General features: G+C 41.2%; 1 protein-coding gene across 3 annotated transcripts in view; it reads right to left on the reverse strand.

Annotated features, from left to right (window-relative positions):
* Nucleotides 1-16,915, reverse strand: part of NPEPPS (aminopeptidase puromycin sensitive) — a 55,761-nt gene that overhangs the window by 21,895 nt on the left and 16,951 nt on the right. For 2 of the 3 annotated variants that reach the window (XM_039516747.1, XM_039516749.1), the window contains 7 exons: nucleotides 11,041-11,118; nucleotides 7,322-7,443; nucleotides 5,535-5,642; nucleotides 4,445-4,645; nucleotides 3,857-3,953; nucleotides 3,714-3,747; nucleotides 2,196-2,310 (listed from right to left, as the gene is read on the reverse strand). In XM_039516747.1, coding sequence (XP_039372681.1) covers nucleotides 2,196-2,310; nucleotides 3,714-3,747; nucleotides 3,857-3,953; nucleotides 4,445-4,645; nucleotides 5,535-5,642; nucleotides 7,322-7,443; nucleotides 11,041-11,118 — 755 coding nt within the window. Of the gene's footprint in view, nucleotides 1-2,195; nucleotides 2,311-3,713; nucleotides 3,748-3,856; nucleotides 3,954-4,444; nucleotides 4,646-5,534; nucleotides 5,643-7,321; nucleotides 7,444-11,040; nucleotides 11,119-12,854; nucleotides 12,883-16,915 lie in introns of those variants that run through there. The other variant, XM_039516748.1, reaches the window with a different exon arrangement.

A 16,915-nucleotide genomic window follows, 5' to 3' on the forward strand; every position in this document is an offset into this window, starting at 1 on the left:
AGAAACTGGAAAGTGATGCAGACTCAACCCAATAGAAATTCAGCCACACAACAATTCTACTTTCCGGTTAAGAATGAAACATCAGAGGAAATTCGAAAAGGAATAATTTCACTGTCCATGCTACCCAGTTATTTTTAGAGTGGAGATTATCCAATTTTCATTATAGTTCTGGATTAAATCTGTTTCCAAGACAAAGTTCCAGAACTTAAATGTAGTATTGGTGCCAAAGGATGAATGGAACTATGAAAAATGAAAGACATTTGACTTTACTTTCAAACTCCCAACAAGTCAGGTTTTTTCTGTATTAATTTAATGACGTGTAAGCGGCTGGCAGTCACATGCTAAGTGCAACAAGCTGCTAGCCTACCCCAATGAAAACTAAAGACCGGGGTGGGGAGATGAGATTCCAGTCTTGTTGCTCAGGCATCCATTTATTTCTCAGAACTATTTTTATTCCAATTAGTTTAACATCGTCAGTGTTAAAGAGCTGGCTATCTGGTAAGATCCAACATTGGCACACTGTAACCACGATGTAACTGACACTTCCTGCAGTGATAGTATCTTTGTTCCCTGTGTGCAACAAGCTACCTGCAATGGGAAAGTGAAAGTCTTTCACCTCACAAAACATAATCCTATTTCAAATACAAAAAATTTGAAAGTTAAAAGAAAAAACTTTATGAATGGCACAAAGCTTCAAAAGGGAAAGAAAACGTAAAACTTTTTATCAAAGTAGAAAAGCCCTTATAAGACAAGTAATATTGCTTTGTTAAATGCCTTACTGTAGTGGTCCTCAAGTTGTGGTAGACCACTAATGGTCTGTGAGTCACCAGTGGTCCCAAAAGCACTTGCTAGTGATCCACAAAGAGCTGGTTGATCACACAATGCCAGTAATTTCCAGCTGCCCAACTGCATTAAAAGCTAAAAAATACATTAAATACTTTCCTAATATTACTTTTCCACTTAGTTGCTGTTGCTGTCACAGGGATGTGACTTGAATCACACAGGGAGGTGACCTGTGCAATCATGAAAGGGAAAAGACGACTTTCTATTATGATGCATGCCACACTATGGAAAAGTCTGAGAACCACTTCCTTACTGGTTTCCTTGGTGAAGTGACATATAAATCTCTCTTCCACCCAAGTCATGACCTCTGTTTTGGCAGCCTAAAAAATATGGCTAGGAAACTGCTGGCTCCAGAAGCTGTGCTCTCTTTGCTGCAGTGCTTCTAGTTAAATTACCAAACACACACTGCTTCTGGCAATGCAAAAGGCTTCCTAACATTTAACAGGGTTGGCTTCCAAAGACCCATTAGCAGGGTTTTTTTTTTGAGGGGGTGTCAGAGGAAAGAAAGGAGCATCAGGCTACAACAACACTGCAAAGATCTAACCAGGACAGGCAGAGGCCATTTGTCAGCAGACGCTTCAGTAAACATGGCTTTCAGGTTTGTAAGCACAGTGGGGAGTTTATTAGCACCTTTCACCTGCTCCCTCTCCTGCACTTTTATTCCCATCTAAATGACTTCAGCTTCAATCTTCAGAAGACTGGTTCCCTATAGACCCAAAATAATCTATGTCAGCTACTACCAGGCAACTTTTCATGGATTAGAATAATACAGTCCGTGTCCCAAACTGAGAAGGCCTGCTTAGTATGAAAAGTAGCTGATGACACAGTGAATCATCCCTACCAGAAAGGAAAATGAGGATTTATCACTTTAAAAGTAATCTAATATGGTGGCTTAGCTCATTTCCATGGAAACCTGCTGTTCTCTTCCCACTCTCTGACTACATTCAAACAGACTCAGTCAACTTCTTAACATTAATTCACGCACATGTGAACTAAAACTGGTTAATTAGCATTTTTCTGTTTATCCACCTGTTCTTCAGGCACATCTGGTCAAGTAGGTATTTTAAAATCCACTTTGAAGACAGCTTTTTAAAGCATCTAATTCAACATGTCTATTCCCTTTTACATGATACTTTAGGGGCACTTGAAGAATCTAGCCATAGTTAGGAGGAGCATGACAATCTAAACACATGATACGTCTCATCTTAGTTAGCCTGCAAGGTCCTCGGGCGGGGACAGTCTTTTTGTTCTGTGTTCGTACAGTGCCTAGCACATTGTGGTACTGTTCCACGTTTGGGGCTCCTAGGTGCTATGGTAATACAAATAATAAAAATACTTTAAATATTAGATACCATAGTGACAAGGTTTCCAAACCACTGGTGAGCAAGTTCGTGTCCCACAACCAGAGCAACCCACTGGCGGGACGAAGAGCAGGAATTTTTGGGATCAATCAGCAGTGCAGTCTCCCTGTTTAAGAAATAAGGAGAGATTAATTGATCCGCACAACTGAAAAACAGAAGTTGTTTCAGTTTGCACATAAAACAGTTACATTAAATTTCAGAGCTGTTGGGATGAATTGGGGCAACACTTCCTCAAAGTATGCACGAAATCAAGGGCAAGAAACCCGGACAGGAGAAAAACTTTACTCTGCAAAAAATAGTCCAGCTACATGACTGGAAAAAACAGGGGAAAAAGTCTCACCTTGACTGCAATTTGCTTTCACACTTCATAATGTATGCAAAGCAAGTCTTCTTTCCCACACTCAACCCAGAAGGAGTCACCACTCATCCACGTGCCCAATCATCAGTTGTGTTACATTTACCATCTCAGAGGCATACAAATATCCACACACACATTTCACTTGCAATCCAATAAGGGAACTCTAAAGAAATCTACAAACACCTGTGTCACAACCATGGCTCAGTAGGTCAATCAGAAGAGACTTTCAGACTCCTGCGACTCAAGGGGGGAAAAATGTCTTGGATAAAATATAGCCCACACATTATGCCAGCCTTCTATCTATCATACAGGTAACAGGCAAGACTGCCAATCTAAACACAAGGGGAGAATGTAGCACTAGCATTAAAGCAGGCTTACAAAATTCTACACAAAATTCCCAGGGCAAATAATTTTTGCACAGGGAATAAAATATCAGTTCTCGTCAGCATGGTAGAGTGGGTAAGTAGATTTTGTGCATGGGCTAGTAATTTTTCATGACAATTTTGTAAGGCCAAATTAATGGGGTACATTTAAAAGAAGAAAAATCCTGAAATCTCACTTCAATGCTAATTAACCTCGAGCTAATGAGAGTCCCATGTTGCAGAGGCTGAAGGGAGCACCTTCCAACAGCTCAAAACAAACACGAGACTATCAAGCAGAAGGCATGAAATTTTGCTCATCTGATCAAGCAACTGAAAATGGAAGGCAAGATAAAGTTTTTAAAATTACTCAACCCACATGTTTGTCCTATGGTTGCAGTAGTTTACCGACTTGGCTAGAACATGCAAAAATCAAAAACAGTTTTCTAAGCTGTGTAAATAACTACAGAACTATTGGGGAGAGGGGGGGGGAAATGTAGCCAAGAAAACACTTTCTTTTTTTTGCAGAAGCTGCTGCTGCCAGATGCTTTTAAAATCTTTCAGACGATCTTGGCCAGTAGCCTTAAAAGTTCATTCTTGCCCTTCTGAGATGTGAACCCCAGCACATTCTGGTGTAAAAGCCTAAATTACTCATGACTGAAGCTAGAGTTTGGAGGAAGTTACTCAACCTTACTTGGGATGAAGCCCAATCATTGTATCTCCCTAAAACCAGTCTGATTGCCTCCAAAATTAGTGAACAAAGGGGGGAAAGACAGTATTTTAACAGCATACCTATAAGTAACAAGGCCCCAGTTCTCCATGGCACCTTTATAAAATAAATACAAAGGTTTATTGACATTGATACACACCTCTTCCTAAATGTTTAAAATTCAAAGAAAATCAATACCGTTCAGCAATAAAGTGAGTTACTTTACCAGCTGCAAAGTCTGCAATAGCTATGAGATCAATTTTAGGAAGAGGATAAGGAACATTGAAGTAGTCTTTATAAAAAGGCAGAGTTTTAGCAGCAACCTATAAAAAAAAATAAAAGGAAAAACCTAGTAAACATTTTGAACTCACTCACAATGATAGGCCAGAACTGACATTTCCACATGGCTGTAAGTACTCCAGAAAACAGCACACACTGGCTCTCTTCCCCAGAAATCCCACTTCTAAAAAGTGGGACTTCCAGGAATGCCAGAGTACCAACATTGGAAGTACCCCAATTTTTTCCAGGCTTCAGCCAATCTCTACCACCTTACATTGACTTTATATAAAAGGTGATAATGCTAAATCATCTCAGTCGGGTCAGAATCTAGATTTTTGTTATGACTTCATGTTTTATTTGTATGTAATGAATTTCAATTTACTATCAAGCCTCGTTTCTCCATGTCACTAATCAAACCAAAACAGCATGACAAGTTTCACATTAATTGTGCTGTTGATAGAACTCAGCCAGACCATAGGCTCCCCATAACTGGGGACTATACAAATAGTGAAGAAATCACTTCAAGCGCATTTACCTCTAATGCAAACTTTCCCTGTTCTGCTTTGCCAACAGGAGTGTAAACACGGACTAACACACCATCAGATGACCTGGTCTCTACAAAGTCATATTCCCCCACCACAAATGCTACTAGGTACGTTGACATCACAGGTGTGCGGGCAAACTTCACTTCCACCAGATTTTCATCATCAGGGCATGGCTTCCGATCAGTGACATTCTTTCCAACAAACACAAAAAGGAATCGGATTAGTTCCATAAAAAGCAACACTGGATTACAACTTTAAAATGCTCATTACATTTATAGTCCAACTGAAAAACAAATACTTATTTTCGATAGTTTACGCCACAAGTCATATTTCACACCAGGAGCCAGTTTCTCCTAAGAAGTTTTCAGGGGTGATTCTTTTGTTCAAACACTGAAAGGATGGCTGCAACAAAATGGTTGATGGACGAGACTTCTGGCTTGCATTAACACATTACAATATCAAGCTGCCTGAGCAGAGGAAACTGAGTCCTCACTGAAAATGGCCTTTATTAGTAAACAGTCATCCCAACAATAGGAGCCTGTAGGATGAGACACTGAAGGGTGGTTTCTCAGTGGCAAATGACTATTATGAAGATTTACACCATATTCAAAATGGGGAATGTGATGATACCCCCTTTGTACCTGCGATGAAATTGCTACCACTCGCTCCTGTTACGTCTGAACTTTAATTATCAGCTCTCCAGGGCAGAGACTGGTCTTATTTGTCTATAAAATGCCATGCATCTCTATGTAGCTTTCTAAACAAGCAAAAGTTTTATTTTTTTCATTCATTTAACTGAGCAGCACATGTCATGCCATGTGTTAGGACTCGTTTTAATAAACAACCCTCTCTGGCATGTGCAGCATATTAAATTTCTGTACTAGCGTCAACTAGCAGTGGATATCTACTTTAAAAAAAGCTTCCCTCAATCAAGTATAACTGCTTAGTAATGACAAATAATACAATCCATCTTCCTATTAATGGATGTTACCAAAACATATCACTAACTTGCAAACAAAACCGCTACATAGCCAGTTGCTATTAAAAACTGAGTTCATTACTTGCACATTAAGCACTTACCATATTTGACAAAGCTACTCTGTCTTTAGGGACGACCAATGAGATATCGAATGTTGCCTTAATAGCAGGTTCATCCCAGCAAGGGAAGGCTCTGCGAGCATCAGTGGCCTGAGGAAATAAGAGCATTAACTGAACAAATCTTTCACAGAGATTATCACAATGAAGCTCATAAAATACATTCTATTGATAGTCTGGCAAGCTAGGGTCAGTCTCTTCTAGAAAAAGTTTCCTTGTTCATGTTCCTTGGCCCTTGGATTAGTGTGTTTTCTCTTAGCATGTAGTTTAATTCACTCTCAGGTTAAAAAAAAGGCAAGAGAAATTCATCTTGCATTGCCACTGAAGTTTACAGTCCCTGAGCAAAATTCAGCACAGCCATGACCCAGGTAATGCTTCAGTCATGTGAAAGGGAGGGTGCACAGACATCCAGATAGCACACATGACCCCTTGGTTGCATCATCTCATTAGACTGCACACACCGCGGTCTGTTTTATGTGCATTAGATAAAGGAAAGTGCTTCACGTTTTTGTTTATGTAACAAACTAAGACAACTGTTAAACCAGTGGTCACCAACCAGTTGACTGCGATCGACTGGTCGATCCTGGAGAGATCGCAATCTCCAGCCGCTAAAAATTCGGCGGTGCAGCAGGGCTGCCACTAAAGCAGGCTCCCTGCCTGCCCCACACCGCTCCCGGAAGCAGCCAGCATGCCCCTGCAGCCCCGGGGGAGCGGGAGGCAGGGGTCGTTGTGTGCTGCTCTTGCCTGCAAGCATCACCCCCACAGCTCCCATTGCCTGGGAACGGGGAACTGTGGCCAATGGCTGCTGCGGGGTGCCTGAAGAGAGGGGCAGCACGCGGAGCCACACGCCCTCCCCGGAGTACATGGGTCCCAGGCAGGCAGGGAGCTTCCCTTAGCTCCGCTACGCAGCCTCCCAGGAGCCGCCCGACGTAAGTGCCGCCTGGCAGGAGCCAGCACCCCATACCTCTCCTGCACCCCAACCTCCTGCCCCAGCCCGGAGCCCTCTCCTGCACCCAAACTCCCTCCCAGAGCTTGCACCTCTCACCCCCTGTCCCAGGCTCAGCCCGGAGCTCCCTCCCACACTGTGAACCCCTTGGGCCCAGCCCAGTGCCCACACCCCCTCCCAAACCCCAAACCCCTGCCCGGTGAAAGTGAATGAGGGAGGGAGAGCAATGGGGTGTGTGTGTGGATGGAGTGAGCAGGGCGGGGCCTCAGGGAAGGGGCGGGGTAGAACTGGGTTGCCCTTAAATTCAAAAAGTGATCTTGTGTGCAAAAAGTTGGAGACCACTGGTTTAAAGAATGGTATTAAAATGTAATGATGTTAAGAGTTATAGAATACATGAGACAGAAGATAGCACACAATCCGAGTGCCATTAAGATATTGGGAGTAAGTCAGAGAGTCTAACTAAAATATTAGTGTACTTTCAAAAGGCAATTTATATGGACATTTGGTTCAAAGCATCTGTTAAAGGAATTTGTTTCTAACACTGCAGCTGTTATACATATGCATATACTATATACAGACAGAGACTTGGACTGAGGAATTTGCCAGACCCTGGATTTGTTGACTTTTAGGTCACAGTACAAAGCTTATTTTTTATTACCTTCTACTTTGCTGAGAATGAGAAATGGAAAATATGGATTCTAAAAAAAAAATAAAAAATCAGGCCATGCGTGTAGTTGAGACTAGAAAAACTGTCCCCAAATCTTCTCCCAAGAGTAAATCTTATATTATGAATGACCCTTTCTGAAAACAAAAATACAGCTCATACCTCAAATTGAGTGACAGCAGCATAGCGGGTGTCTCCGGAAGCGGTGGTATATTTACTTCTATAGAAACCTTTCATTTTATCATTCAACTCTCCAACAAAGTCTATCTTTAACGTCCCTGTCCCTGTGACAAAAAAAGAACAGATGGGACATGTTATTTGGAGGTGCCAAACAGAACATTTATTTAGTCTGTTTTTTCAGGCCAGGCTACTTAGTTGGCTCACTGCCCTTCTGAAATAACTCTTCCCTCCAATTCCTCCCCCACCCACCGCTCCATCGCCAGCACCCCTCAAACCCTCCCCTCTTTTGGCAGCATTGCATAGAACACTGCTCAGTGGCAGCTATGCATTAGGAGTAATACAAGCAAAATCTAACCAGCCATGGAGATATAGCGCTTGACTGATACAGTACCTGTGAGGCTTCTGCGTGTATTCACTTTTTCTACTTTATTACAACCAGACTAAGCTCTACCTTTTTTACCCAATTTAAGGACCTGATACTGCATCCATTACAAGTGAGGGATGCATGATGGGATGCTAATTTTAACTCTACACTCCACAGGTAGGCTTAGAAAGCCTATTTATATGGAGTGCCTAAGTGGTTATTAATAGAATCTTATGAAAATCTAATACAGTAGTCAAGGTAGAGCTGTCTGCACCCTGACATCCAGGATTTATTCTGCCCTTGATGCCTCAGCACAAAAGGGGAACCTGATCTTGCTAAGAAAGGCAACATGCCAATAACCTACAGAACAGAGCACAGTAACATGTGTGTCTGCTTAGAATCTTTACAAATCCGCATGCACAGATAGAAATATACACCTTATTCAACTGTGGTGTCAAATTCCAACCTAAAAAAAATCTCTCAGCAAACAGAACTGCCACACAGTTAACAAGGAGTTTGTATATTCAAAGCCTGGAGAGCACTACATTAATTCAGCTTAGCCCTTTCTGGGTAACAAGAGAACAGATCAACAATCTCTCACATAAATAGCTCCTAAGCCTAACTCCCAATGGCAGGCAGATGATTAGAATCACCTCAGGTGTTCAAGAGCAAACTTCACTATTACTAAAAGCAAACAATCACAGAATCATCTTTTAGTTCTATAGGCCCAGAGTCGGACACATCAACAGAACTTTATCACAGGCAATGTTTACTTAGTGTGTCAGTGAGAATGTTCTTTGTAGAGCAGGTCTCAAGTCCCGTGAATGTCATTTACAGTGTCAATACAAATTAAACTTTATTCTAGTGCAATCCAACCACTGATACGTTCTAATGTAGAATCAACTGCTAACTAAGGAGCTAGACTGACAGTAATTTTTAAGGCACAGGCACAATTGTTCTTTTTTTAAAATATACTCTTGCAAAAGCCTACTAGAATTCTAGAAAAGAGGACCTACAAACCTTTAATCCCATCATTGTGTTTTAATTTCAACCTGCTACTTCCAAATATAATTGAACAAATAAGATTCTTGTAAATTTCAATCTTCTACTGGCTCACTATAATGAACAAACTAGACCAACTGGATAAGTCCTACATGCACAGAATCAGACTTTGTGCATCTGTTCATGAAACATGAAGCCTGCTGCAGCTACCCAATCTTTCTTGGAGGGGACAGGGGAGGAACGTCAAGAACTGAGACAATGAAGTATGAGAGAATGAAATAAGGAATTTTTAAAGTAGTTGAAATTTTGTAGCTTTCAAATCTTGATTTTTTTTTTTTTAACAGCTAGGCAAATAGTAACCTGCACTAGATTTTTTTTTTTTAGTCAGTGAAATATTTAAACATCTCTACAAGAGGAGTGTTTCCAGCTGACCCAGACACTAGTATTTTACCATACAAATTGCCACTATCAACAGAAACCCTCCCCTACAATGCTGCCATTGCTAGGCACCATGATACCTATAGGCAGACAACCATCACCTGCACATTTTTTCCCACTGAACTACAAGTTAATCTACTAATTATTGTGCAAAATAGTTAATGTGCCTAACCACAGAGGACAATATCAAACAGAGGATCTGCTGAAAGATTCCTGGAGTTGTCAACACCGAACCACTTCTGTTGGGTAATGACAAAATTATTCCATAGCTAAGACAGTGTGCATGGCTTGATAGGAAGATTTCTTTAAACGCTGCAATACCAATAGGCCATGAGATTTCAGTCAGCACAAACTCTTAAATATGAGCATCTGCAGCGTCCCACCGATGTATCTTAACCTTTTAAATGATTTCTCCCCATCAAGTCAGAAGATAATTCGTTTTACTTTTCATACCCATTCAGTCTTGGGCCTCTCTGCATGGGCTGCCAAAGGAGACTGCCTAGAAGTAGAGCCAACAGTGGCATGGATTTGTGCGAGATGGACATCAGCCCCTCCAGGACATGGGGTGAATCCAAATGCTCATTTTATATAAGCCTCTCAATAACCAGCTCTTTTCCAGTCCCTACCAACCTGGGATAGATTTTAACTCATGTCAGATGTGAAATTATTCCTCTCCTAAACTATCCAATGATGTCACCAACCCCAACAACTACTTGAACAATACTGAGGTTGAAACTGGCCTCAAAAAGTTACTTTATGTCTAGATGACAGAGAGGGAATAAGTATTGTGAGTAAATCTTGAAATAGAGCAGTCTTACATTATAGTACTGTGCCCTTACTGCATCTTTTATTCAGGGATACTAAGGCACTTTACAAACAAACACTTAGCACTTTGCACTGTGGTTTATATGCTTAAAACACTATACAAACATTCATTAATCCCTAGTTATGGAATCAAGACTCTAGAAGAGGGCTGAGTCTTAAGCAACTTCTGTCATTCCCAGGTCACCAATTTTTCTTGGCCCTCTTCTTGTTTTCTCTTTCTTGTCTAGCCAAGACACTCAAAATATTCAGTGAACAATTAAGCTACCTGTTTGGTGGGAATTGAGAACAGAAAGCAACTCTAGCCAAGACAGAGCCAGAGAAGGAGAGTCATAGTAACCTGAACCAGGCCCACTTTCTATGACCCTCACCCACTTCTTATAAGGTGTTCTGTACAAAGGAGTTTTTCAATTAACTAGATAATTTCACTATTAACTAGGACTGTCAAACGATTAACAAATATTCACAATTAACCATGAGAGAAAAACAGTCACAATTAATTATCGTTTTAATTGCACTGGAAAACAATAATAGAACACCAATTTGAATTTATTATAAATCTTTTTGGATGTTTTTCTACATTTTCAAATATATTTGTTTCAATTACAATGCAGAATACAAAACATAGTGCTCACTTTGTATTATTATTTTGATTACAAATATTTTGCACTGTAAAAAAATAAAAGAAATAGTATGGTGAGGTGAGGTGAGGCAGTATCTGTGTTGACACCGTTACTTACATCACCTGTTGGCTGTCAGCCCCACTGCGGGGCTCACAGCTGGAGCTCACCTGTCCCAGGGCTGACAGCTGGAGCTCCCTGCACCTCTTGGCAGTATGGGGACTCCAGCTGTGAGCTCTCAGTCCCAGGACAGCGAGGCTCCAGCTGTCATTGCCCCACCATGCCCCACACAGTTAAGTTGATGGAAGCATGCCTGGTGAGGATGCGCACAGCCGAAAGAACAAGCACAGTATGGATGTGAAACACCTCTTTAATTACTGCAGCAGTCAAATTATCTTAAGTTGATTTAATTTTGTAGTGTAGACATGCCCTGAGACTTTGGAAGCACCTCTTACCTTTTTGTAGAGTACTGGGAAAGGAGAGAGTAACTTTCTCATCTTCATTCTGATAGTTGAATCCCGTGGCGTGTATTTCTGAAATGGAAAGAGCACTTGGTTCAAACAAGAGCCTAGAATGTTTCCCTAATTCAAGAGCACTTTGCCTTCACACTTCAGTGAATTGAATCCAGCTGAACTTAGCAAAATGCTGTAATCACTAATCAAGATTTCAATTAACATAGAACAATGTAAACCTAAACATCCAAAGAAATACCACACTTACTGACAAGGTTCAATGCTCTATTCTCATGCTTCAGAAAACCAATTTAAGCATGTTTATGTGGGGGTCATAAGGTTCCCACACACCGATTTCACTCCAAGCTGCTACCTCAATCTCTTCCCACACACACTCCATTGGAATGCTGCACTCACACAGCTCTGCAAAGGCTGAGCAACCTAATTGTTTCACAACTAGAGCAATGAGAGGGGTATGTTTAGATTATAAACAATTTGGGGTGAGGACTGTCTGCCTCTTGGTCAGCACCAAGCATGCTGGTGGCACTTAAATGCTGCTCTCCTGATACAAAGTGAAATTCCAGTTGAGATCTCTCAGTTAACATGAGATGCAGCAGTGTTACGGAGAACAAAGAGAAAAGTTGGTCCAATAGAGATTTGTTTAATTTTACCTAACTGTCCAAAACATATTTACAAAAATCAGTTTGTTTTGGAAGCTTCTAGATCTCAATTTGAAAAACCAATATCCAATTTTTCAAAGTTGGTTCTTATATTTTGAAAATGAAACTCAGAGGTCTTCAGGAACAGGGACCTTGTCTTTGTTTAGATTTGTAAAGCAGCTAACAAGGGGCTCCCAGGTCCAACTGGAGCTGCTAAGCACTACACTGTAAATGGTTACTGTTAAATAACGAATCCAGGCCAGACTGACATATAGAGGAAATCAGCACTCCGATACTAAGCTCATCCACCGAGCTGCAGGGTGCTCAGTGCTGAGGAAGCACCTTGTATTGCTTCCTCCTTTCTAACCAATTCAGTGAGTGGCACTTTGTGTTTGGAGAGAACTGTTGAAAAGTGCTACAGCTTTTAAGGTGAGATCCTAGATCCTCTTTCACCCCACCCGTGGTCCACACAAATAACCCATCACTAACAAGCTTTGAGAAACACAGCGAGCTGTATGTAATCAACAGACGAACACTATTTTTAATACTTCCCAATGTTCTGAGCTGGTAAATTCCCATTCAACACATCATGTGACTATACAGCATTATATACACCAAGGCATAGTTGTGGATTTACTAATACACATTTGCTTAATCTTCTAAAGTATTAATATTTAAAGGACAACAGAAATAAGGAAAAGGGTGATAGAAGAAATTGACTGTGCTATGTTAGATATGAACATATTAAATGAAGAACATTCCACAGTATCCTCTCTCATTACATGGATCCTTGAATCACTATGAACTACATCTAGAAACGACAGAGTTTAATTTTGAAGTATTACAGAATGACCTCTTTCTAGGGTCATATATTGTGGCAAGGTGGTATTTTCCAGACATGCATTTTTAGATACAGCCACAGAACACTCAAGTTCATTTTATCAAGCCAGGAACTGCCAGGAAGAACTCCTTTTTCAGGAATACTGTTTACTGAAAATGTGCTTTAGTTTACTCTAGTATAAAATATTAGGGGAGAGAACATGTTGCTCCATTTTTTAAAATGGTGCATTATTTCAGCTTGAAAGTCAGGCAGAGTAAATACCAATCTCTGTTGACAAAATTAAAATGTAAAAATTGGATGAATGCATACAGTCTTACCTGCTTGCTCCATCATACTTTACTCAGGACTTAATCCTCATTGATTGCATTAGTGACATAGTCAACCCTCACTATAAAACAATAATAAGTGGAAAGAAATAGAACGGTGACTCAATCCCAAGAGAAAAATGATAGTTTAGTGGACTGATGTGTTGAAAGTTTAATCTAATAGTTAACACTTTGCACTTCCACTATTTTAAATTGTCTATCCTCTTCTGCTCAAACCACTGAATTCAAGTGAAAACAGGTCTGGGATATTAAGACACAAGAAAGACTTGAACAATGCCTTGTGGACAAAGGTTCACCAACTACAGCCAGGGAAAAAAAAGATAAGTGATTAGGTTCCTCTAGTCTCTTAGTTCTGTAGAAGGTGGAGAAAGCAAAGGAGCCATTCCCAGCAAGCTGTAGGTTGAAGCATACTGGACAGAATGTTGTTGGACTTTTGAGTGTATGGAGGTCTGAAGAACAAGGCACAATAATGAGCTTCGTGGTAAAATGAGGGAGCAAAACTGGTTGCCAATTGCATCACTAAATAAGATTCACTGGATTTTGACCCCTGCTATCTTTAGATTCCAACAGAAAACAACCTGGCGTAACAAGATAGAGCACCAGCAATCTGTCGAATGAGGAGGAAGGAGCTGAACATCTGCCTCAGATATTTCTCTGTCAGGCTGCCTGGAAAGTATGTTGTCCACCACAGGGGCCAGCAAGTGATGCTGAGCGGACCAACTGCGTGTCAGCTTGAGGACTGAGGCTAAAATAAAGAGCTAAGAAACCAGAGTGCAAGATCTCCTGATCCCGAGCTCAGTGAAACAACACTACGCTCTCCATATAGGGCTGTGGCAGGGCCTGATCACGAAGTCAAGGACGCAATGTCACTGCAGATTCACAGCACCGCCCTACTGAACCTCAGGAAGTACCTGACAGCATGCATAAGGTATGCAGATTGTTGCCAAATTTGACACCAAATATTTAATTTCTTAATTTAATTTATTTTCCCCCCTGCAGGCTGTAAATCACTACAAAACAATTGTGCTTAGCATCAGCACATTGTTGTGGTGTGGTTTTAAAACTTTTCTTGCCTGTGCATGAAAAACATTGGGCAACTGTTTTAACCATGATAGATACATAGACAAAACAGCCCCCACCCCACCGTTTTATTTTTCTGCTTGCACAGGAAGAAACATTGTTTATACATGCAGATAATAACCATGTTTCACACCAGTACTTAAACACGGTTAATTGTGTAGGGCACATGGGGACTAACACTATGTTTAAACAGGGTTGCTTCCAACATTAGTTTCCATTGTAATGTACATAGGGCCTTAGCACCTGATTTTTCAGAGGGGATGATTTTGATGAATACTGTGGGTGCTCTCTGCAACTCTGAAAATAAGGCCTTAAGTATCACAAGACTCAAGAACAGCCTCCCTTGCTATCAAACTTCCTCTGATTAACTTACATTTTTAAAATAGCAGAAAGATTTAAATCTATGAGGGTAACAAAAAGAGAATTTATTCAGTTAATGTTTCAAAAATGCACATAACAGAATTATTGATGATGATGTCAAATCAAATGTCTCTTCCCAGCCCCTGAAGCTCTGGCTTCCATATGCATTTTTATGTTAAAATACACAAGAGATAATTGCATTTCTATCAAGTCAAAAATCACACTTTAAGTTGCACTATTTTTAAGGATCTGAAGGATGCCCATTCAAGACTGCAAGATTTTTTTAATACCCAGCAAAGTACAAATAAATTAATGATTATGCAGCCCACAAATACTTAAGCCTTAGAATACTGCCTACAATATTTTTGTAAGTGCCTAAGAGAACTGCTTGTAATAAACATGTAAGTGCTGCAAGAGGCTGCTGGAATTCCTGATGGAGCTGAATACAAAGGCTCCTAAAGGAAACAGCACAATTTTGGCAGTCTACTGACTTTAGAGGGTTTGGCACTGCCAGGTGGTGAGTTCATCACTGGCACACTAGTATACACACTGGACCAAGTAGCATGAGAAAACAGGCGTTAAGTTGTTAGTTCTCAGTTTCTTTTGAAAAAGGGCATTAACAAAAGATCCAGTAAAGTTTCCAAAATATGGAGCATTACATATTTAACATTAGTTTTCCATAAAGAACATCCAATATTTTAAATAACTTACTGCACTTCTACAGAGTAATTCCTGAAACTGCACAGTATCCAGGTGGATATGTCAATTAATTAATGATTCCAATTTACAGGCATGTACTACAACAATCTAGATCCTGGCCAAAGGTTTTACACAATATGTCCAATCTAGTGTACTGTCTTTGAGAGAAAACACAAACTAATACCAAAGATAGAATTATACATGTTGGAATCAAGCTGATTGTAAAAGAGGATTCCCCCTACACTCAGTTGGGGTCACTGTCCATACTTGGGGCGGGGGGGGGGAAGGTGCATTAAAATACTAGAGACGACAGTTATAGCTTTAAACACATGCTAGCTGGCTGAGGTAAACCCTAGGCTCTACCCCTCCCCGATCCCTCGCAGGCTAACCTCAGGTCACTAAGATGCATTAAACACACTTTTCCCTAGTGAAAACAAGACTTTCAGTGGTGTTTTCTGAGCTAAAAATTAAAGAACCTCCTTGGTGATTTATGAGTTAAGTACAACTCTGATACAATTAATGTAGAACCTACATAAATAGCTTTCAAAACACATTCTACATCCTGTTTGCTGCATCAAACATATTAAATACCCACAGTTACTGAGTTTAACAGCACAAACTGTAAAAAGCAGGTTTAGTGTTCTGGTTTTTCCACTCAATTCCCTAGGAAAATATCCAAGGGCTTTACAATGGCACACAGAGTCACATTCTCCCCCTCACTGAAATCAGCTTGGGAATTTTTGCTGGCACATTCAATGCCATCAGATTTTGGCCAACAGAGCTCAAAATTGAAGCAACTCACCACTATGCCTATATTTATATTATGACCCCACCAACACTTGCAGAAAAAACATGTTATCTGAGTGGTTTTAACACAGACTCTTCAGGACACGACCCGTCTCTTCTTGCTCTGCAGAACATCTAGCACAGAGGTGGGCAAACTATAGCCCGCGGGCCACATCTGGCCCACAGGACCATCCTGCCTGGACCTTGAGCTCCCAGCTGGGAGGCTAGCCCCCGGCCCCTCCCCTGCTGTTCCCCCTCCCCCGCAGCCTCAGCTCACTGTGCCACCAGCGCTCTGGGCAGCAGGGCTGAGAGCTCCTGCCGGGCAGCACAGCTGCGAGAGCCACCACCCTGCCCTAGTGCTCTAGACTGTGTGACTGGCTCCGGCCGGGCGGCACGGCTGCCAGTCCTGGTGCTCTGAGTGGCATGGTAAGAGGGCGGGGAGCAGGGGGGTTGGATAAGGGGCACGGGTCCCAGGGGGCGGTTGGATAGGCATGGGAGTCCCAGGGAGTGGGGGTGTGGATAGGGGTCAGGTCAGTCAGAGAATGGGGGAGGGGGAGTTGGATTATGGCTAATATTGTTTTAATACGTGGGTAAATGGGGTCAGTGGGTTCCATATTTTAAACGTTATTTATATTCATACTTAACCACAAAAGTTAATCTGTCCCAGGGAAGGGAGTCAATAAAGTGGTTTGAGCAAGCTCAGAACCACCATACTAGGAATCCTGACAAGCAGTGTTTCTCAAAACTGTGCTGGGATCTATTTTTAAACACTGTTGCTAGCACAGTGTGGACAAACTTCAGCCTTTCATTAAAGGTGTGCCCAAGCAATCTGCCAGAGTAGAAAGAATTTGAGGCTCCTCACCTACCCTCTTGTGGAGTTTAAGTTTCACAGATGGAAGAAGTTAACATCTTGTACTTCCTCAGTCATCAGCATTAATCACTGACCTCCAGCAATGTGATTCATGGAGAGTTTTCTGGTGATTTTCACAAAATTTCATTGGACTCTATGCAACTAAATTAGTTAAAAGAAGTACTACTTTCTCCTTCACAAAAATGCTTACACATCCCTTGTGGCCATTCAATGATTTGGATAATGGCACAGAGAGTACACTTATAAAGTCTGCAGA

The sequence above is a fragment of the Mauremys reevesii genome, linkage group 27 (assembly GCF_016161935.1).
Source record: "Mauremys reevesii isolate NIE-2019 linkage group 27, ASM1616193v1, whole genome shotgun sequence".
In the NCBI taxonomy this organism is placed as follows: Eukaryota; Metazoa; Chordata; order Testudines; family Geoemydidae; genus Mauremys; species Mauremys reevesii.